At 38.1% G+C, this 23,719-nt stretch overlaps 1 protein-coding gene across 2 annotated transcripts in view; it reads right to left on the bottom strand.

Moving 5' to 3' along the window:
• CACNA2D3 (calcium voltage-gated channel auxiliary subunit alpha2delta 3) overlaps positions 1 to 22,675 on the bottom strand; it is a 381,968-nt gene extending 359,293 nt beyond the window's left edge. For both annotated transcript variants that reach the window (XM_063164664.1, XM_063164665.1), the window contains exons 1-2: positions 21,825 to 22,675; positions 21,134 to 21,215 (exon numbers count right to left, since the gene is read on the bottom strand). In XM_063164664.1, the coding sequence (XP_063020734.1) occupies positions 21,134 to 21,215; positions 21,825 to 21,943 (201 nt within the window). In that variant the 5' untranslated portion in view covers positions 21,944 to 22,675. The remainder of the gene's footprint in view (positions 1 to 21,133; positions 21,216 to 21,824) is intronic.
• Between the last annotated feature and the right edge of the window lie 1,044 nt (positions 22,676 to 23,719).

Here is a 23,719-nt window from a genome sequence, read left to right as displayed (position 1 = left end):
GCTCATTCACTAGCATATACATTACTAGCAGATACTTGTTTTCCTTCTTGCTTCATTACTATTTTTCAGTGAGATTGCTGGTAGCAGCGCACTGTGATCCTGCTGAGAACACCCACATGCTCACTGTTCTATACAGTTGCCTCTGCAAAACACATAGACTTGCCTAAAATTCAGCTCAGGAAATAAATGTTAACAAGTTGTCATTCTTAATTCTTGCCTTCAAGGGGATCTTAGAACATGGACTTGACAGCTCTCTAGTTATGCTATGCTGAGATCACTTTATGTAATATCACTTATTACTATTAGAACCTTTAAGCAAAAAGGACAAAATAAGCATAATTTCTCTTTCCTGGGATATTGAAAGCAAATCTCCTTATGCTCATACTTCTTCCAAATATGCAGAAATAGCTCTGCAAAAAGAGGCCAATAAGAAGATTTGTGTATATATTTTTATCATTGCATAATAACTATCACTCTACAAAGGCATTTTTAGTGAAGGAGCTGGTATGGAACAACTAGAGATTTTAGAAGTCACTTTCTGGCTGATTCCACACTTCATGTGGAAATATCTGGAGAACGCCCCAGAACTCTTCACTACTTCTGCTTACAATGCCACCACAGGAACAGGATGAGCTCCCCAGCTGAGCCAGGTGAACTCAGCGCTGTGATTTCCTAATGGCTGCAATCTACAAGTAAAACTAATGAACATAATGAAAGTACACATATTCCCTGCTATTCACTGCATAAGTAATGGAAGTAATTACTTTCAATTTCTGGTCACTGCTAGCACAACACAGAGTCCTTGAAGATTGCAGACTCATTCTTATGCTGCATCAGCCTCACACAGGAACGTGGGCACATTATCATTTGAAGAGGCCTAACAATGGTCGGGGGATATATTCAACTGCTACTTGTATATCTAATAGGCACATTGTACAGCATCAATAGATGAAATTGTTCACATGCTTTTCTGTGAATACAAATATACTACTACCAAGAATGTCAAACAAATTAGAGCTGAAATAACACTCGAACAGAAAAATGAATAGGAAGGACGTGAACCACTCACAGAATAAAATGGACAAAGTAATAGAATTTGTAAATGTAAATCTGCATAGTGAGCATTATACTTAAAGCCTCTAAAATTACTGGCAGCTGGGAGCACTACAGCAGAAGTTTGTTCAGCTCCCCAGCAGCAGTAGAAAAGCACTACACTGCTGTTCATGAACTCCTCTGCAGACTCAGAACCAGCACCAATGGCATCTGCAGGGATAATGCAGAGCCCTCTTCATCTGAAGGGTGTCTTGGTTTGATGCAGGATTGGAGTAGAATTCTTTGAAGCTTTCAAAAGGGCCCAGAAATTCCTGAAAGGAAAGTGACTAATAAACACCACAGAAGTGATCAAAGACATTGTTGGCTTTGTGGTTGACATAGCATTATGTGAGAGCGTATGACAACTCTAAGTGGTTTATAGCAGAATTATCTGCAGTGCCAAATTAAGTGGCAGTATGAAAGAAGTCTGTAGGGAAAGAGAGAGATTACATAGTCAGAACCACACCAAGTGAAACATCAGCACATGTACCACCCAAACCTCATCCTCCCTCTTCTTGTAATCCCCCTTTCTATTGACAATGCCTTTTAATAACAATTCTTGTTCCTACAGAAAAAAATTGAATAAATAATCTATTGCCTTTCACCATCCTGCATTTACTACTAATAGCTATAAGTTGTATAAATATGATGGCTATTACTGGGTTTATTTCAGACTGAATTTTTTTGCTTCTTATCTGAACCCAAACTGCTCTCTGTACCCAAGCCATAAACTTCCAAGGCTTAGCACTTGTTCATGAAGATACATCCTAGGATCTTTGCATTAAATTAATCTATGGAAAGAGGACGAACAATTCAGCCTACGATATAAAGAAAAATATTTTCTTACTGAAAACTCTAAATGTTGGAACAAGTATTGAAAGTCTGAATCTTCAGTTATAAAGCTCCTAAACACAAGAATGGAGCAGGACACAAAACTATCAGTGAATATAATTCAGAGGAAAATAAGGCTGTAAAATTTGGAGAGTTTAGATTTGAGTAAGAAAAATAAAATGTAAAAGCATTAGGTCATGAGTAGAAGTTGGGTTTCCTCCTTCTGTATTCTACCTTCTGAAGCAAACAGTTTTGAGGATAAAGGCAACAAATGGCAAGAAAAATCAATCCATAATTTTGTACAAATCAGAACACATGTACATCTTCAATAACCACTTATTGTGAAAAACAGGTGCTTTTCCAGATGAGATATTTGAGACACAATCACTGCACTTGACAGGGGCATGTCTAGCATTAGCAGCTGTCTTGCAAAACCAGTCACTTTGTGAGAGATCTTCCCCAGCACCTGGTTAAACCAACAAACAAATAATTCATTTTAAAAATGAATTTGGCCTACAAAGTTCTAATAGCTAAGATGCACCAGGGTTTAGGGATCCAGGCATTTGGTTCAGCCTCAAGTATATGTTCTGCGAAATATTCTGACAAGCCAGAAGTTGTTGGTCCAGTAACAAAAAGCAAAAAATTCCAAGTCATATAGAATCATGCTAAAATGAACCCTGGATTCTAATCTGGAAAATAAAAGGCCAATGTATAAAAGTCAATTCTATTCAAAAGCCTGATCTGAAGGGAAACTTTGTCTTTCAAATGAGAAGCTTATCCACTCCATCCCTTCATAGTTTGCTCTCCCGATCATAGGATGATGCACTAGCATTGCAAACTTAGCTAATCAGTCTTTAGGATGCAATATGATAGCTAATGCCTCTCTTTGAAGGGCAACAAATCTAACCCTGCAGAAATCTTTAAAATAAATCAAAAAGGACTCCCTGCTATACCTTCTTAGGTTCTTACTCATGCTGCCATCCTGTGACAAAAAACAGTAAACGCAAGAAAAAAGTTCCACAGAAAAATCCCAGACCATTATCAAAACACTTCTGAAATTCCTTCCCATTTTTTAAGCTTAGAAGAAAGTCTTGCATTAAACTTAAAATTTCAAAATACAATGCCTTAAAGGTGTGTGTAATTGCTTTACCATTTCCACAGTGAAAAACTGACACTTCTGATCCCTATTACAGAAATTGTCACAAAAAAAGGAAGAAAAACTACTAAATAGGTCAAGCTAATAAAATCTTATTATGGATCCCGTAAGTCTTTTATTGTCTGCTATAACAGTGTAGCAGGTAACATTTCCTAGAAACACCTTGCCTCATGGCAGAGCAACAGGAGATTAAAATGTTCTGCTGGCTTGATGAAGTACCCATAACACATCAAATGAGATAGAGCCCAAAAATCTCCACATCAGGCTCAGCACTCCTGAGGGCAGAGGCACGCCAAGAGTCAAAGCTTAACTGAATATCCTCAAGGTGTTTTAATTATTCTTAATAGTAATAAATCCCAGAAAGATAAGAGAGTTTCATGAGATTTGGTTGGTTTTTTCTGTGTTGACCAAGTTTATTGTGTAAAACAGGAAAACATTTTTTTAAAGCATATGTCATAGATACAAAATGTTTAGGCAACTGCAGGAATGCTGAAGTGTTTATTTTTAAAAGTTGAGACAGATCTCAACTTTTTCTCAGATATAAATTCTGGCTTGCATATGGCACTGGTTAAAGAGATCCTTCTGAAGGGTGGAATCATTTGCCTGAAAATTTTTATCTGCTTAGTTGGAGGAGGAGGGAAAATTATCCTCAGCAGCCCAAAAAGATGAATAAAATGGCAGAAAATGAAATATTGATCAGTGTGTAGAAAGCAATATTTTGCCTGATTGCAATTGTTCTAATTTGCCTGTTAAAAACTATTTATTGTTATCCCAACCAGATGAGAAAGGCTCAGCAGAGAAACACATAAGAGAGTGGAATCTGAATACAGGAACTTTACAGACAGCTCACCCACAGAGAAGCAGGGCTGAAGTGGGCAAGGAAGGGTTTGTCATTGATTTGATTCCAGGTAAAAAGGGATAAAAACTTAATGGAGTCCAGGTAAGGATCTGCTCATAGACAAAATGAGTCTGGACTGAGAGCTGTACCCCAAAGATTCCTATTAGCCAGTACAACCAAGATTCCCAGTGTGACTTAATACCCTCTGGCACTTTTGCAGTTCATCTTCCAGTATCAGCCAATTGTTTACAAGAGGAATACATTTACCTTTGGTGAGAGGGAGAAAAAGAAGGCAGAACTATGCCTAGACAAAGGGATAGAGTTAGATAAGACCACACCTACTGTTGTCTTACTGTGCTGCCATTCCCAGTTCCAGAAAAGAAAAGCTGAGGAAATGAGTACCCAAGCAACACTGATCTTCAGAAACACAATTGTCTATGTGTGTGACACACAATAGGCACTTTCAAACAGCACTAATCAAAAAATATGGGACACATCATTAAAAAATCCCCCTTTGATTAAAACTTTAATTTTAATTTTAAGTTTTAATCAATAATTACTTCCCTTTGAGCAGTTGCTTTATATTCTGTTTCAAAAGCATTTGTGGCAAAGACTCCTCAGAAGGCAGCTCAGCAGATTTGGGGCAAGACACAGACACCATGACACACCTGCCTCTACACCAGGCTCCCAGGCCAGCCTACAAATTCCTTCATCTCCTGCTCTTTTCTTTTCCACTATTTTCCCTCTGGTGTTAGCTACACAGCCAACCTTAGAAACAAGATGATTCCACAAGTCAAGTGTCCTCAACAATTTTCTGGTTCACTTTGAATTTGTTTACCTGCACCAAAAAGTGAGATCTTTTTATACCTATACCCCCTCCTCCCCCAAAATATAAGAATGATTGATTTCAGGATTTTGGTATTTTAGTGCTCTTTGCTCCTGAACACCTGCCATAGCAGCAGCTCTGGACTATGCAGTTCCCTAGACAGTAGCCAAGCTCTACTAAAATACCATTTCTACATGGGACTGCATGTACATGGTTTAAACAGCAAATTGTTATTTTGTCCTTATAAAACTTTGGGTAAAACAAAAATAAACCTCAAACAAAAGAAACACACAAAAAATAACTAGGTAAAGCTAAGATATCATTCACAGCATGCTCTGGGCAAATTAGATGTCCTTGGGGATGTTGCCTATTTTAAACTCTCATTCTTTCTATTTTTCATTTACAAGTGTGCAATGACTTTATGGTAAGGAAGTTGCAAAGGATACTTTTATACAGAAAGGATTTGCTTCTTTAAAAGGTCAAGAAAGAATCCAGACAGTATCTTACCAAAAAAAGCCCCAAACAACAATTAAATCCTGCTCTTAAAACATCAGACATGACACTTGGCTTGTTTAGGACAATGAAAATGGTACCCATCTTCACCTACTGTCCTCCTCCTTTACCTCTCTAATTCAGAATAAACAACTTAATACTTATGTTAATACTTGTGTAGCACTACAAAGTAAATTTCTGTTCACATTTTCTCCACATTTCAGAAAACCAGAGTAAGAAAGGTTTTTTCATGCCTGGACGAACACCACCTGCAATATAACACCCTGCTGCAGTGCTTGGGTGTTTTTATCTCTGCACAGGTAGAGAAATCCTTGAATGTATAATGAATACATGGCAGAGGGGAGAATCTGTACAGGTGTTTTTTTATCAGCATGTTTTTTTGTTCTCCTGGATAACCATGTTAAAAAAAATTAAAAAGTTTACCCTGTAAACTTCATCAAGACTTGGAATCATATCACAATTCTAAAATATGATTTTTAAGGATTATTTAGACAAAGTAAACACAGAGTAGACAACACAATATGTAGCTCATTAGTGACAAATTTCACCATCTCATACAATAAGGTGTATTCAAATGGCTCTATAATATCTTTTTTACCAAACCTCAATGTTTCATACAGGTACATAACAGTCAAATGTAATAGAAGGTTTTCCAAGATTTTGGGGAGCTTGTTTTTTAAGGATGGCATAAGATTATGTGCATACACATGTAACATATCTTGTAAAATCTATCAACTGCAGTGAGAGAAAAGTTAAGATGGAACAGGTAAATAGTCCTAAAAATGGAATCTTGAATATGCAGTCAAAAAAGAGGCATAAAACTACACAAATGTTATTTGTTACCATTTTCTAGCACAGTGTTTAGCCTGCAGTGGTAAAATCCTTTCAACAGTGTCTCTATCTTCAAATGAAGGTGGTGGCCATTAAGAAACAGCCAAGTAAATCAGTTTCTTTCTGCAACTATAGCAAATCATGACCTTGAGCTGTTTCATGCACAATGAACAAGCAGAGAATTATTTTCACTTTCCAGACAAAATCACATTCCACAACCAAGGAGAAGTTCTAGAATAAATGCAGTCAAAACCAAGGGGCATTTAAGAGGCTGAATGACGCTGGCACAGACAGAGATGTCCCCATGTTAACAAGTGATAGGGCAAAAGGAAACAGCCTCAAGTTGCACCAGGGGAGGTTTAGACTGGATATTGGGAAAAATTTCATCACTAAAAGGGTGGTCAAGCACTGGCACAGGCTGCCCAGGGAAGTGGTGGAGTCACCACCCCCAGAGGGATTTTTTATACATCAAGGTTATTTCTTCAGAGATAGGTATTGGAGTATTTCCAGGAGCTGAGAAGGTACTAACAGCTTTACTACATGAGTATATATATTTTAAAAATTAAGTTAATACACAGGTGTAAACCTGAAAACAGAATTAAATAAACTGTACTATGAAAAAGAGAATTATCAAATAATATCAGAAGTCTGGAGCAAGGACAGACAATTGTAGGGGGAAGGAAATAAAATGTATTAGAAAGGAGAATGGAAATAAATGCTTAAGGCAAATGACATGTTGTATATCAAGCCACTCATTAAAAAGGGAAAAAAGCAATTCTTTGTATGTGATACAAGGACAGAGAAGAGTTGGTGTCACAGAAGGATTGCCAGCTCCTGTGGGAAGCAATGAACAGGATTAAGACTTGCATATTTTGAAATCAGTAAGTGAGAGAATCTCATTTTTTTGTTCCCCTACAAGAAAAGGGATTCTATTCCAGTCACTTTTCCTTTTAGGCAATTAAACAAGGAAACAAAAGCCATCTTTCAATTCTAACCTCCTACCCACCAAGGAGAAAAAGTAGAAATCAGCAAAGTACATGCACATTTGCAGTGCAATAAATTACAGCTCAACTTATGTGAAGCCATCAAGAAGATTTATAATTACTCTTCATATTTAAACCACAACATTTTTCTAGTCTGGAAAACATTGCCCCCTCAAATATTCTCCCCCTCTTTTCCAGGAGAATATGGTTTCATTACAGATAACAGTCTCATTACTGTGTATGACTATTGTGAATATAAAAGAAAACTACCTGATTGTAGATCCAATCCTTTTGCAATTTATACAAAATTCAGAATTCCAAGAACTGGTTTAAATGCTTGCAAGGCAGCATACAGTCAGAGTAGGTGCAGATTATTTTCATATATCCTAGATTTATGTGGAATTTTTTTCTGGTTTAACCGCCTGCATGTTGACAGCAATTCTTTCCTTGACTTCTCTTGTTTACATCACTTCTCATCAGCAGTGATGATTTTAGCCCTAGACCCTCAGCAGAGAATCTGCTATTCTTTGACAATAACTGAGGTACACAACACTTTAGGCAAGAACTTTTCATTAAAAGCTACCCAAAACCATCCTCACTTCAGGCACAAGGCTGCACAGAGGTGCCACTGACATTTCCACAAGAGAAGTGACTCCCATCTGCCCTGGCCTCAATCAACCCTGAACTGCTGTGCATTCAAATGCTGTGCTAATTAGTTTACTTCCAAATGAGACTGAAATAATAACATTAATCCTGCACACATCTTGTTTTCATTCAAGCCTTTGGAAACAGATGCTATAAATGCCATATAGATGGTTCTTCTTTTTTGACAGCATTGTTATCTATGTAAAGTTACAGATGATTGACCTGTTCAGTCAACTAGATCAATCATTCGTCTATACCTACTTGTATTTGGCCCTTTCCTACTAAAAAAACCACCCAATTTACAAAACAAAGAGTACCACACCTATTAAAAAACACCCCACAGTAGCAAATTTGGCATAGAAGTTGCCATCATTTTTTTTTTAACTGTAGACAGAAAGCAAGACTTTGCACATCTTTGTAGACATGGAAGAAGACGTTTCAGAACTGAATTGCATAAGGTTAATCGCCAGATCAGAGGCAAACTAGACCTGTAGGTTTTTGAAGGCTTTGAAAGCAGGAATGCTATTTAATTCAGCTTAATGGCTGCACTAGACAATGAACATATCAACATTTCAGCCAAGATGGGAAAGAATCATCTCTGCCAACCTACAGGTTAAATAGTGTTGAAAAATTTGCTGTGAGTGAAGCCCAAGCAATGCAAGCCACAGAACACTCTGGATTTCTTGTCCTTTAAGCCACATCTGAAAAACCTGGGCTTTTACTAGACTCTGGAGAGGAAGGTACCCAACAGGCAGGGAGGATTTGTGGGGAAAATGGGAATTCTATACTTTTCAAGACATTATTATTTAGGTTGTGCATTATACTGAAGATTCTTGAGAAGAGCTGAGTTAGCAGCTGGTTTTGTCTGACAAATTATGTTCAGAATAATTAGAGCTTTCAGTAATTCAACTCCTGTATATTTATAAACCAAGATAAATAAGCAGCATGCAATCAGATAAATATGGTCTAGATGAATAATACTATACACTAACATTTGAATTATTCCAACACAAGTATAGGTCCCAGTCCCTCATTTCAAGCTGTGCTCTGCCATCCTTTTTCAGACAAAATTCCCTAGACATCTTGCAATGCTGAGGAAGTTCTACTGAACAAATATATATCTACATTAATAACATGCTTAAGGTGGACTGGACAGGAGCAGTGCCAATTTATGAAGGTAGTTGAACTATATTCCTATTACACTGGGGTTATAAAGAATAAATAACTTCAGCAAAGCAAACTACAATTTTTTAAAAATGTTTAAGCATTCCAATTTTAAGCATCTGAGAAGCAAAATACAAACGTCAGAATCACATCATGACTAAATCCAGTTTAATTTCTGATGCCGTTCCTGAATTGAAATTTACATTTCTTAGCATATAATGTCGCCTTCTTTTCAGTTCTTGGCTAAAGTTTTAAATCATGTGGTACTTGTGCAAAAAAGTCAGCTTGACCTTCTACGACTTTTATGTTTTAATATGTTATTTATGTAATAGATTTGTCAAAAATAATCTCCAGGATACAGATATTGCCTGCCTTTCATACAAATGTATTTATTCTCCAATGGTCTTAAAATACAGAGAAGAAACCAACATTCTTCATTCTGCTTCTTTGCCCTCAATGTGTTCCATTCCTCTTCTTTTGCTACCTTTATGTGTCCTGCTCTCACCTTTGGCTGGTTTTTGAGCCTGCAGCAGTGCCCTGGTGCTGGCTCCTTTCTGCAAAACTTGCCTCCCTCTCTATGACAGAATTTCCCTTTGGATTTAGAGGAAATTCTGTCCCTCCCACTCCATTTTCTACACATGCCATCCAAGGCACAACAAAGTATATTGGCTGTTACTGGGGAAATCACCATCTTCTTTTCTCAATGACAATCACAATGAATAAAGTGTACCAATAGATCCTAATCTACTTATTCTTCCTTTTAAGGGTTCATGCATCATAATGTAATGAAAAGATTTTAGGAAAAACAGCTTTTTTGCAAAACCTTCTCCCATTCTTAGGTATGAAAGTATTACTGAGCTATTACTCATTTTATTTTTGCATCATTTTCTCAGGTGACCAGATCCTTACTGCAGTATTATGATTACAATCATAATCAGAGCCGTAAAAGTTTTAAAGGTACTTTTAGAAAAATTACATTAATGGTAAAAATTTCCAAAGAAATAAAAGTAACGGCTATGAACAAGTGAGAGTAAAGAGAAGGACAGAGTGAAAAATAACACATGAAAATAAATTTCTATGGTAATTGAAATGTAGACAGAAATAATCAGACACTCATAAAATAATAAACAAAATTGCTCAATTCCCAATTAAGCTGCATTTAACAATTGTGAATTTGATTCCAATGAGAGTCTTGTTAGTTGGATCTTACTTGGAAGAAAACCAGAATAGGTCAGAAAGGTCTGAAGGATCTAGGCAGGAAAAAGTACTGCAGAATTGTAGTTATGTGGAAAATGTATAATGAGAAAGAAATATCAGCATGGAAAAAATTACAAGGGAAAGAAGGGAAGGTTTGCAAATTTGCAAATTACTTTCTGATATCAGCAGAGCATATCACCTTGTATTCAAGGCACAGGAGGGATTCATCCTCTGACAAAAAAGGCTCAATCTCCCTTGCCAGTGCAATGCCATATGGAGATTTATTGCCAGCTACAGACACCAAATATCAACAACAGGAAAAGGCAAGTTTTTATCAATTTTGTAGTTATTCAGGAATGTTACAGGAAACCATTTATCTTCTCAGCAGTGCAAGCAGTTATATTTAAATAGTGTGTTAAAATTAATGCCTTGTAGCTCTCAGAGCTGATCCATTCCATTCCACTTCCCTCTGTTTCCACATCCATATGCTAAGGGTGTTCTTCACCAGCCAGTTCTCTCAAAATGCTAAACTCTATATAATGAAGCATTTCCCCTAATTCTAATACCAAAGTTTTAAAATTTGAGGGGGAAAAAAGGTATTACTAGGCCCATTTCACACAGAAAATTGGGAAAAGGTGCCTCCAGTTGGGGAGAGAGGGGAGTTACACTGGCACTTTTAATTTTCAATTTAAGGTTTCTGGCACTCTCCATGAAATCCTATCACTACTGCATGCACCAGATTTGTGTGACATTACAGGTGAAATTAGCATTGTGCTTAAGGACTGCACTGAGTTTTGGCCACCAAGATTACAGGACTTAAGTAGACCATCAAGAAAAGGTTATCACAGTCCCAGGAAAAAAAGGCAGATAAATCTATACATAGAAAAATAGTGTTGACCAACAGAAATTCTCCAGTTTTCTTTCATTCACGCTCCTCTCTCTCTCAAAGGGTTCATGGGGGATGCTGGAATTTATCCCTTCTTCTACTGTAAAGCAGCACTGCAGTTTGCAATGAGTGCACATCTGAAACGTGAAGTGAGTGCCCAGATTTTTTCTCTTTCATGCCATCTATAATAGCTTTCTTGTTGTACTTTGATGAAGAAACTGCAGAAAACATTATAAAAGGCACAATGTGCATAGGGGGTAATAAATCTGCTGGATGGAGATAGTCAATGCCTGCAAGTCATAATCTAAAGCTTTGCTCTTAGCCTCCTACCAGTTTTCATTATCAGTGAAAATTGCTATTAATGTAATACGATACCATCATGGCCAAAGAGCTCAGAACTCATACATTTCATACAGCTGTCAGAAAATGATAGACATTTAGCTTCAAGGTAAAGCCAAAGTTCCAATGTTCCTGCTTTTTATCTCTGAAGCTTTGTTACTTTAGAAGATAATTATCTAATTTTGTGACCAATGATGTGTTCTCAACACATCAAATTTTAATACCCGTAGTATGTAGATTTTTTTTTGTGTTTCTTTTGAAAGTTAGCAATTTTAGATAGCTTGACACAAAATCTTCAAAGTATATTGAGTAGTCAAGTATTAAAATGGGACCTGGAGGAACAATAGGAACACTGGGGCCCTGACCAGAGTTTTCATAATGCATTCCAAACAGCATTTTCACTGTGCTGTTACCTAACAGGCTACAGATATTATGACTGCATAACTTTGAATCCCGCTTTTTGAAAACAACTAAAATTCTTGTTTGTGTATAAAAGCACAAAGAAATCCCTTGACAGCTACTGTAGAATAAAGCAAAAATAGACAATAAGACATAAAACCTTCTGCCAGCTGACAGACTCTTTCTGTACAACACTAAGTTCACTTAAGATACTGGAGGGGATAAAGATAGTAAAAGAAATGGCTAATAAAGCAAGTGGGAGCTAAATGGCTTGTCTTAGCCCTAGATTAGAAAATAAATTCCTGTGTTACCACGACAAATTAAAAAGTCTTTTCCTATTCATGCAATCAGCTAAGTGGAAATTACTCTTGAGACTTGATAATTATGAGAACAGTTACACATTCCTATTGTGAGTGGTAAAAACCCATCTGAATATCAAACAGCAGAGAGCTCAGTTTAAGAGTCCATGAAGCTACTGAGAACTATTTTAAAATAATAGGTCAGAAAAAGTGTTGGGACCTGATGAAGCAACCAAAGAACTCCATCACACTGTCTATGACTGGGAGGACCTCAGGGGTGCTGCCATCACAAAGTGCTGTGCCTTTCCATGCCCTCCAGGAGATTGTGAAGATGATGAACCAACAATGTTTAGGGAGGTAGAAGTGACACCCAGCAGCCAAGTGGAAATGGGAAGTTCCAGCTCAAGTAACTTCTTGTCCAGACTAGAGACAAGTATTGGAACCAAAGAGGTTGTGGCTCTGCTGCCCAGGAAGGTTTTGAAGATCAAATTCAAAGACCCAAGAAATCTGCACTGATTTTAGCTTTGACCCTGCTTTGAACAGGAATCAGAGTTAAAAGACCTTCTAAATCCTGTTCCAAAATTCATTATTCCATATGTCCAGAAATTATGAAAAACAGAGCTCCACAGGGAAAGACAGAAAGACATTGTATAGAGGGGATGATGAGTGTTGGTTTCCAGAACCAGTTTTGTGGAGTCATTAGTGTCAAACACAAAAGTCTCAATTCTTAGAGAGTATAATTAGAATTTTTTTAATTCGGCATCACTATATTCAGAACATTAAGCAAAAGAAATATTAACTTGCACATAGTAAAGGAATAGTATTGACAGGACATATAATCCATCAGCTGCTCAAAATTCAGGGATCCCTGCCAAATCTATGTTTTGAAAGCACAAAGGAAAAACATCCTATCAGAAGATCTATTAGAAGCTCTTCCACCCTTTCCTAAAAACTAAAAGGAATGCTTCAAGGAAATTACTGTCAGTGGAACATATGAGAAACTTCACTAATCAAAAATCCACATAATCCATACATTAATCCCTGATGTTCTGAATGAATTATACACACAAATTTCTCCCTTTATATCCCCAATCTTATGATGTAGATTAGGCCACCTTATAGTTTGGTTTGTTAATAGACCTGAGAAAAGTTTTTCCTTCATCTTTTATTTGCTTAACTTTGATGCTCTAATATCTGTCTAGAAGGATAAATAGAAATAACTATCTCTACGTGCCTCCTGTACTATAAAATTATTTATGCAAAACATTTGGCATCAGGCTCAGAAGAAAACATTTCTCTAGAAAATATGCCCATTAAAAACTGAAAGATTAAAATGAAAGATAAATACGGTGGTTTGGAGAGAGACAGGGAGAGAAACAAAGACAACAATAAAACATGTCAAGTTAAGAAAACTAAAAGCAAACACGCAAGTAGGAGCAGATGCTTTGACAAAGAAAACACCTTCTAAGATTTTATAACTATTTTGTTTTTTAATCACCTCAATGAAGTGCATTGGTTTAACTCTTTCCAGTTCTTTCAGGAATCTTGACATACAGAAAACACGGTTAGAAGAAATCCCTTCTCAAACTCTTTCGATGAAGAATCACTACAAGAACCTAGATGCTTTGAAGACCCCATCCAACCAACCTACCAGGCTCCACCTAAAGAAGCAAAACTTCAATGCAGGTGCTTCTTCAGGAAAATTCTTCTCAAGAAAATCAACAGTGAAGAACAAACTTTAACAAGTATCAATTGTTGATAACAAAGCACCAGAACATGTGGCAGCTACATAAGGAACCGACCAGAGTTTACATCTGATCATTTCCTGCTTTCTCCCTGGGACATCCCAGAGTCTTACAAGCCCCACTAAAGTTCTCTTGTGGACTTCATAGTTACATTTAACACAAGAACACACAGGAGCACCTTGAAAAGCTCACCCTGCTGGTCCCTCATCATATGGTTGTCAGACCTGAGGCCCAACAAGAGATTAAATGAGCAGTCCACATCTTTTTCCAAATAAACGTTTCCAAAAAGTTTATTCTATTATAACTGACATATTTATTCCTCTACAGTAAAATGATATTTTAATAAGATCATTTGTTTGTGTGCTTAAAAGGGGAGGGGAAAACCAGCAAGTCTTCATCCAGCCTGGCTAACCTGTACAGCACTGACAATTGTGTTTATAACCTGTTCCTGCTCTGAAAAGTGAAGGACACCCCAGCTATGCCTTAAGGAAATGTAGACGCAAAGATTAATAGCACATAGATAGAGACATCAAAGAAGAAATACAATTACTGTAACTGATGATAGTCCAAAATAAAGGATTTAGCTCATTTTCATATCAGGCAGCTCAACAAAGTCTACATAATGGCCAGGAACCTGGTCTGAGCAGCCAACCTGCAAGACTTCCACACTATTCTAGGGTTTTCTCTCAGTAAAACAAAATTAAATAAATTGATAGTAGCAAAAAAGTTAATTCTTGTGAAGAATTAAAGTCACAATTAATTAAAATTAATTCTTGTGTTTACAAGGTTCTTGTACATCTACTATGGATGTGGAGAACAAATTTATGTTGCCTTTTTTTGGTATGCTGGCTGTAGGACCCTATGTGAAGGAGTATCTTGAGCAATCACAATCCCCTCATATGTTATATCACTGTCTTCAAAACCAGTGCACTGGATATCATCTATTACAGGGGTAACTTCACCTTGAAGGTCCTGGGAGAACTGAGGGCAGGATGTTTTCAGTAATCATGTGTCTCTGAAATTAATCACTTCTGGAAAGGCTACCAAGACCCTTATCAACTTCTTCCCAACTATGATTTTAAAAGTGGTTTTGTCAAGACTTCCTTTTTAAATACAAATCTTGCAAGTATTTGATCACACACTCTAAGAAAGCACTACAGCTTTACATAAATTAACTTGGTGGATGCTAAACAGGATCATAAAAACAGGATCATCCATGTAATTTTTGCAAAAACATTATGTGTAAAAAAAGCAAAAGGGAACTCCACAAGAGCTACAAAGTAATTTAACTATTTCATTAAAACCGGTCAGTGAAGCTCCTACAGAAACTAAAATACCTCATCTAGCTCATCAATATATAATTTGTGATGTAAAATGTGTTAAGACTTATTAGCAGCAACAAAATCTGTCCCCTACAGAACAGTAATGACATTTGAAAGTGTGGAGTATTGATTAGCAGCTACTTGAGAGTGAATCACCACTACAATGCAGCATCCACTCATGCTCTACATACCTTCCCTGGCAAGATAATTTGCATGGAGAGCAGCTCCTTTAACCTTGAAACGTAAGCATTTTCCAATACAGGATGTGAAAACAAACAACCATAAATGCATTAAGCAAGGGAATTAGCATTCTCTTCCTTTCAAGATCTAATGTTTTCCAGCTGGATTGTCTGCTCAATAATTTCCATATTAAAAGACATTACTGAAAGTGTAGTGCATTTATCAGGAACTTACTAAAGCCATCTCATATTCCTCTTACATACTAACAGTATAACTTTTTTACTTTGAATAACACAGAGGATCACACTCAAACCCAGACAGACACAGAACAGACTGCAAAATGGTGCTGAAAGAGGCAAAACATTAATTCAGCATGGCTTCCCTTTCAGACCAAGTGAAATCTAAAACATGATGTTTGATATTCAAGCTGATTTGACTACATTTTAAAACCATTACCAACACCAAAAAAATTACTACTCCCACCATAACATTCAAACAGGAGAGGAGAGTACAAATCACAGATCATTCAAGGTGCAATTCTAACTTCATAGAAGAAAAAGAAAATTTTCCAATACGTCCAGAAAAGGCACAACTTTATTACAAAAAAAGAAGTCCAAAGGTTTTTTTGTTATGGAGAAAAAGAAGTATTCAAAATTTGGTAAGACTAATTCTTTCCTCTACAGATGAACATACTACCTGAAGATTAGCATGGAACCAAAGGTTTTTCCACCAAATAGATTAGTAGCATAACCATTTGTTGGATTTTTTTTTATTTTTGACCAAAGTTAAAATGTCTATCCAGAAGAATTTACATCTTTATGTCTGCAGAAAACATAAAATGCTGCAAAGCACACAGAAATGTTCTGCACCTAGTTTGGCATGGAGAATAATCTCATTGTTCATGTAGCCCAAAGATCTGTAGGAATTAAAGGTGATGGAGATTTAAGCTCTACAAGTTCCAAAACATCATTTGCATTAATCAACAGAATTATGCTGGTGTAAGGATCTCAGGTGTATATTTCTTTTACTTTCTAATGTTTGATTTTAAGTCAGTGCTAAGAGACACATTTTACATAAACTGGACTTCAGGAGTCCAAATTGTTATGAATGAACTCTGAATACAGTTTTTGGTAAGATCTACACCATTCACTTGGTGTAGAATCTGAATTTGGGCTTTGGGGTAGGTGTCAGGTTTGGTGGGTGGGGAGAATGGTGTTGTTGCTGTTGGTTTTGGTTTGTTTTTTGGGTTTTGGGGGTGGTGGTATTTCCTCCAATGGGGTTGTTTGTATTTTTTGATTCACAGCCATATGCCTACAGATTTTATTGATAACTTTTCCCTATTTTTGATTTTAAAAACATATATTATTTTTGCTGTTTTAGAATTGCTCAACTGGCAATTCTAAAACAAAAGTTTAAATTGATATCCAAAATGTCAGTCCATGCCTATCCTTTAACCTGCAGGTCTCAGTCCTAGTTGACCCTTTCCTTCCAAGCAGTAGTTGCAGTGTCTCGAGCAAAGAAACAGCCTACAAAAACCAAAACCAACATAAGGCTGAATAAAAGAAAGGCAATTAATGCCAAGATGATTGCACTAAACTTGCCTAAGAATTTAAGCCTCTATTATACAATTTAAACTAAAGATAGATGTACTGTATGAATCAGATCCACCAGCTGAATGCTAATTGATCTAAATCACCCCGTTATATTAATTTTGCACTGACATTTCCACAGTTGCAAGAAACTCCTAAGATACAGCACCCCATCCTTGTCAGGGAGATAAAATGCAATTCTGCATCTTTAAACACAGGAATGCTCTCCTGACTGAAAAACCTGCTCTGAGAAAACAATGATTTGGGAGCTCCCAAGACAATGAAGGATTTGTTGAAAGGAGAGGCAGATGCAGACTCCAGCCTGCTTCAGAGCAAGGCAGGCAGGTCTTACATAACACTGAGGGCTCCAGCAGACAACTTACATAAGGAAGATCTCAGGGAGCCTGAAACAAGCTTCTGGTCAGGAAAAAATCCTTGTGGAAGGACCAAGAAATTAAGGGCATTTTCACCCTTCCCACACTTGCAATGAATAATATTGACAATTCAGGAAGAAATGAAGAACCAAAGCTCAGAATATTTTTCAAAAAAAGAGTCTCATCAAAAGGAACCTGAGAAAGCACAGACCATGCTGCACTTTCACACAGACACTGCACTGATTTAAGAGCTTTACTGTATTACAACAGCATTCCCCAAAGCCTGTTTTCCAGAACTCCAATTGCAGCAGCTGAAGTGAATATGTTCCTGGCACCTAAGCCTTGCTTTGCATCCCATATTGGAAGCCTGGCTTTGCCAGTGGGCTATGCTCTCACATTCACTACAGGACCCACAAAACTCAGAGTGTTTACAAAAGAAAAACAAATCAAATATGTCAGGATTCAAATAAGGCAGATGTCTTTTGACAGTCTAAGGAAGAAAAAAAACACCTAAGAGAGAATTAAAATTAATTATTGGGCCCCAGTAGTATTTGCTAAGTAGGTGAAGAGTATGAACATCTCTACAGCATCAAGGAGTCTCTCCAAATCTATATGACAACTGTAAAGCCTCCAGACACCAGACAAACTAGGAATGATACAGTCCTGTTTGCTACTGGATGTTTTATGTTACACTTAATGGTGTTCCATCTCTTCGAAATCAAGGTGTAGAACATTTTTTAAGTGCTAATTTTGCTTAAAACCTCATCATAGTTTCTGAAATTACTTACTGAACTATTATTTTCCAAGGAATTTGAAGCATCTGTATTTCACCTAAAGTCAGTTTTGGGAAAAGCCATGTATCCCAGATACTTCTAGATGGCATAAAAAAATACTTGAATAAGATTATCATAATGACATAAAATAATGAAACATTCAATTAAGATATGGGAAGCAGTGGATTTAAAAATATACTTTCAAAAAGCAACAAAAATATTCTTATACATCTTTTACAAACTCAAGAGAGCACCAGTGCTGGTCACGTATTTGATGTTCACAGTACAGCAAGACCTTAAAAATTGCAATAACTCCATCAACATTCACAACTGTAAACTGGCAAAAAAAATTTTTACTGAGTATCTCACACGAATTAATTTGCTCAATGAAATTTTAGTGTGGGTCAAATGACTCAATGTGCAAAACATTTGGGCAGCAGAGATTGTCAATCACGACTGTGAGCGCATCCCTTTGAAAGCAGCACTCGCTGTGTGTGCTGACAGAATGAATCAAGTAACCTTTACATTAATTTTTCATTTAGCAAGCCTGTATTAAGCTAAATGGCATTCCAAAGCAGTTGATAGTTGAGGAATCTATACTGTCCAGATCCATAATCATACATACATTTTATATCTTCACTTGTTTAAGGATGCCTAATTCATAATCAGGAAATGTGGGCTCCTTTGGTAATATCAGAAGTCTCACTGCTTCTAAAAGTGGAATCTTGACTTTAAAATGACATGGATTCTGATCACCCAGAGCTCACAGTAAATACCAAACATATTCTTGATGCCTGGCTAGTGGGGAGGGTGGGGGTGGGAAAAAAAGGCATTTGTATTTAGAGCCCTCCTGTGCTATCACCTCCTTAACTGTTGTGACAACCTCTGTCACTGACTTTGCATGTTGAAAATACTTGCAGACCTTGAAGTTTGGTATGTTTCTATTCACACAAGCTTACAGAAGAAATATACTTTATAACCATACAAAAAAGTACATGCTAAAGTCATCTGTCATCCAGGCTCATTTGCCACAATCAACACCAGGATACAGCAAGCTTAAATGGACAGAGACATTTCGGAATTCTAAATGAAAGAAAAAGCAACAGACATCTTTTAAAAACTACTGTAACCCGAAAGAAGAAAAAAAAAAATAAACGTGACAGAGGAATAAATGCTCTAAATACCTGCCAAACCTGCGTTTTTTTGCTTTTCTCTTTCATTAAATAAGAAAATATAATATAAGCAAGAAAGAAAAACAAGATAGCTTTGAAAGAACACAAACCGTCCACCTTCAAAAACAGGAGCACAGACTGGTTAGTGAAACAGAAAGGATGCTGATGAAAAGGTAAAATGAATAGCTTCCAATTACCTACAATTATAACAACCAATAGGAACCAATCTTGCTGCTTCAGAGGGAAAAAATACATCACAGAAGGGATGACAGCAACCTCTACTATGAGGAGGAGAAGGAGGATCAAGGATTCCATACTGACTCTTTGTGGGATTTAGCATTATTGCGACACAGGGTACATTCCATATTCTCCTGGCAAACATTGGGCTCCGGACTGGGCACGTTTCATTTCCAAAGCCATTTTAGCGCAGAAATGGCTGCACATGGAAGAGCTCCAAAATTAAATAAAGATACTTGTTTGTTATGGCCCAATAAAAAAAAAATCTTTTTAATAATACTTGATTACAAACTAATCAAAAATGAAAGCTCCATCTGCTTTATGAATTTAAGGTGTTCATAAATAACAGTGACAATGTACGACTACACATACTTTAAAGAATGTGAGTTGGAAGTATAATAAATATTGAGTGTCCAGATTTTCATAATAAAATGAGTTTGCCCAACATATTGAAGTGAAGCCATTTAAAGGCCTTGAAAGGCAGTAAGAGACCACAAATATTTTGGTTCTTAACTGCTCAGTATTTTCGCTTAGTGAAATTCATGTTTTACAGTCCTGGCTATACATATCTGAAAAGGCAAGCTCCTAAACAATTCATACATCTTTAGTAATTACTAAAGCCAGTTGCTTTCATTTTAAAGGATAGCACAAGCTTTTTATTTCAGCTGCTGCATGTACAGTTATATAATTTCACACATATATAAGCCTTTCGAAATAAATGCTAAAAGCTGAAGGAATAATTTCTTTCGCAATCAGACAAAAAATAAAATTAGTGTTATTCAGAAGTAAAAATCATGTCTGCAAAAATTCAGCAGAAATTTAATGTATGGGTTGAATGAGTGTTTTTTGATCAGTGAATGTCTCAATGTTTTCCCATTTACATATTGCATTTTGAGAATCACATGTTAAATGCCCCAAAATAGCAGTCTCAGTCCAACATATTCTTCTTAGTCTCTCATTTTTTTTGCAACTGTTGTAAAAATAAACTGTCCACGATACAGAAGTTTACTATAGGTTGCATATTTAAATTAAACAGAGTCCTTAATTTATACCTAATACTCAAATCTGCTTTTTCATTACCCTCTGTCCCAATTATGTAGACTTATACCAATTTCTCAAGTTTTTGCTATACTTCACCACCTCATTACCCAGCTGTGCAGCTGAGCAAGAAGATAACCACATTCATTCCTCTTATCTGTAATGATGTAATACATCTCAGCACTGGGTTAAGATGATTGGGGAATAATGGCATTTTAAAAACTGCAGAGATGACAAACAACAGAGCAGCCGCCTTCTCCTGACACAGTGCATTGTGTACATAGAGCCCAGGGTGAAAATAATACAATATGCACTAATTCTGCTCCTTGAATGAAGTTAGCGTCTTTCATAAGAAACAGCTGTTTCTGCACAGAAACATCATCATCATCATCACAATGCAGCAACCAGACTAAACACCCGCAACCTGGGCTGAAGCCTAGGCTACAAGGAATAAGTGTTGGAGTTTACTTTCCAATGGACAAAAAAAAAAAAAAAGTCATTCCAACAGAAAAATATCAGGTTAAGCAAGGACTCTACAGATAGTGCAGTGCAATGCAAAGAGTCATCAGGGACTAGTATGCAATACAAAAATAGATCATGGACAAAAGCATGCACAGCACTGCTTGCCTGTTCATTTAAAAAATTAAATCTGCCTCCATTTTCTCTGTTAAAACCTTCCTTATTACAACTAAAGAAAACCTTACCTTCTGTAGGAGCTGGGAACCTGAGTATTTGGCTGCAATAGATTTGATCTCTCCACCAAAGGCTGAGGCCCAGAGCTTTACACTGTGAAGGGAAAAAAAAAAGAGACAGGAAGAAATGTAATACACATGTCAGAGCTAGCAACAGAAATTGTAACAGCATCAGCTGCACTCGGAAGGATCCGAGCAATTTTGCATTAGAGAGCTCACTAAGGAACCTGAGCACAGCAAAAGATCAGTGAAGCTGGACAAGTATAAGCACAAAGCAGACCCTGTGCTAAGGTAAGGCCTCTGATATGAAACTACCAACCTGAACCATTAAAATTTAAGGAATTAACTTGTACAGAAACGTGCTTTGGCACAACATGACATATATCCATTGAAAGGAAAATAGCAGATAAGATGGCAAAACAGTTCTGAATGATAAATTCCCACATGAGAAAGTGTTAACTGCATCAATTTTAGTAAATGCGAGCACTTAAAACTCAGTGGCCACATACTCCACCAACACATGCTCCTACAATAAAATCATAGTGACAAGCGCCTTGGAGACAAGCACTTTAAACACAGCTGACAGAGGAGCAAAGGTGCCCTGGAACAGCCAAATATCTGCAATAGGAAAACAGGAGAACTTGAGCAGCCAAGTTCTCATCCTTGAGCATGGTCCTGAGAGGAACAGCACGGAAGCACTTACACTGACAAGGGGATCTGCTGCTCCGATCCAACCACATCCACTAAGGCTGTGTTAAAAGCTGTCCAGAAGATAAAGAAAAAGCCCCCAAAAGCCCGAAGAAGATTCAGGTTCTCTGGCATTGTGCCTCTCTGTGCCTGGAAAGGTTTGGGGAAATTCAGGTGAAGCTGAGTTCAGCAGCAGTGGGGGTTTGTTTCTAAAAGCTTCTTTCCCCCCACTCTTACCCCCTTCCACTGGAAGGGGACACTGGAACACCGGCAAAGAAAAATTCACAGCTCCATCCTCATTCCTGCAAAGAATGACCCTCTCTGTGTAATGGAAGGAGCGGAGCAGAATCGAAGCTCTAATGACTTGAAAACTATTGTGTCCCTGGTAACAGCAAAGCGTTTTCCAGCACTACTGCAGCCACTTGCATGTAGTTCTTTACAACTCCGCAGTCAGCAGTGTGTGCTGAAGTTACTTCAGTGACCTACTGCTGCTCCAAAGTGCCCTTAGCAGCAAGAAAGCAGACTATTGATTCCAGCTGGGGAGGCTGTCTTCTTGCAATTACTGCTCACTTGGCAAATGGAAAGCTGCCTAGAGTTCTCCTTTCCCTCGCCGGTAACCTCCAGCCTTCATCCCGATCAAGGCAGGCAGAGCTCTGGTTCAGCGGAGCGGGAGCAGCAGCCTTTTAACGGGGTAGCGCCGACACAGAGAGGCAGGCACAGGAGGAGCTGGACCAGAGGGAGGGCACGGCACAGGCAGAGAAAGTCTGGAGGCGCTGAAAGTGGAGTTGAGCCCTTGCAGGAAGGCGAGGAGAGAGCGCTGCTCATTGCCGGGGGCTGAGCTTGGGAGGGCTCGGCGGGGCCGGCAGGGGCGGGGGCGCGGGGCCGTGCACACCCACCGGAGAGCGATCAGGCAGGGCACGGCTGCATGACGAGCACCTGTCCGTCTGTCTGTCACACAGCCCGGAGAGGCGAGGGCCGCTCGGAGCTCAGCGCGGTGCCCGGAGCATCCCGCTGCATCCCGGAGCATCCCGGAGCGGGCGGAGCGGGCGGAGCGGCGGTGCCGGCCCGGGGAGCATCGCCCGGAGCCAGTCCCGGCTCCCGGTCAGGCTCGCACATCGAATCGAGTCGTGGGGAGCACGTCCTTGTGCATAAAGGCGCCTTTGCTGCTTCCTCCCACGCCGGAGCACTGCAGCAAGTCACTCTCCGAGAGCTCGGGACCGGCAAAGGCTTATGAATGAAAAGAAATGCAGCATAAGTAAATCAATGCGGGCTGACTCCAGCCTATGAATAAATTATTAATTTGTGCTCATAGAAGAATCCTCTTGATATAGCAAATATAGGATTACAAGCTCTTCCACTGAGAGAGCAGCGTACGGAGCAGGAGGGATTGGTCCAGGTATTTTTTGTTGTTGTTGCGTTTTAAAATATTCCCTCCCTCTTTTTGCTTTTATTCTTCTCCCTCTGCTTTTTTCTCACCTTCTTCTCTACTAAATGTGCAGACTTAAAATAGCAACTGAACTTTAATGTAAACAAGTATGGCAAGACCATGATCTGAGCACGGGCTGAGTCATCCTTGCATCCTACAATATAGCTCCAGCGTCCGCTCCAGAATTCCAGTTTCTTCCCTCTGTAGTTAGAATTAACACCTCAAAATATTCACTCTGCCTTTGTACACTGTCCATATCTTAACGTTTTCTGTCTTGAAGCTCGAGATACAGTACCTGTATTTCTTTCCACATTAATATCTCTAAGAGCCCTGAACAGTTTGCTTTAAATATCAAAAGCTCTATTCAATATCTAGCTGACAAAAGCATCCTGCTTTCTCAAAAGAAATGAGAAGTTTAAAGATAGAAAGGCTAACAGGGGAACTGTGCAGAACAGAGTAGCACAGCACCCTGCAAGTTTCACCAC

Source organism: Melospiza melodia, chromosome 10 (genome assembly GCF_035770615.1).
Source record: "Melospiza melodia melodia isolate bMelMel2 chromosome 10, bMelMel2.pri, whole genome shotgun sequence".
Classification (NCBI taxonomy): Eukaryota; Metazoa; Chordata; class Aves; order Passeriformes; family Passerellidae; genus Melospiza; species Melospiza melodia.
This window is presented reverse-complemented; position numbering and strand designations above follow the sequence as displayed.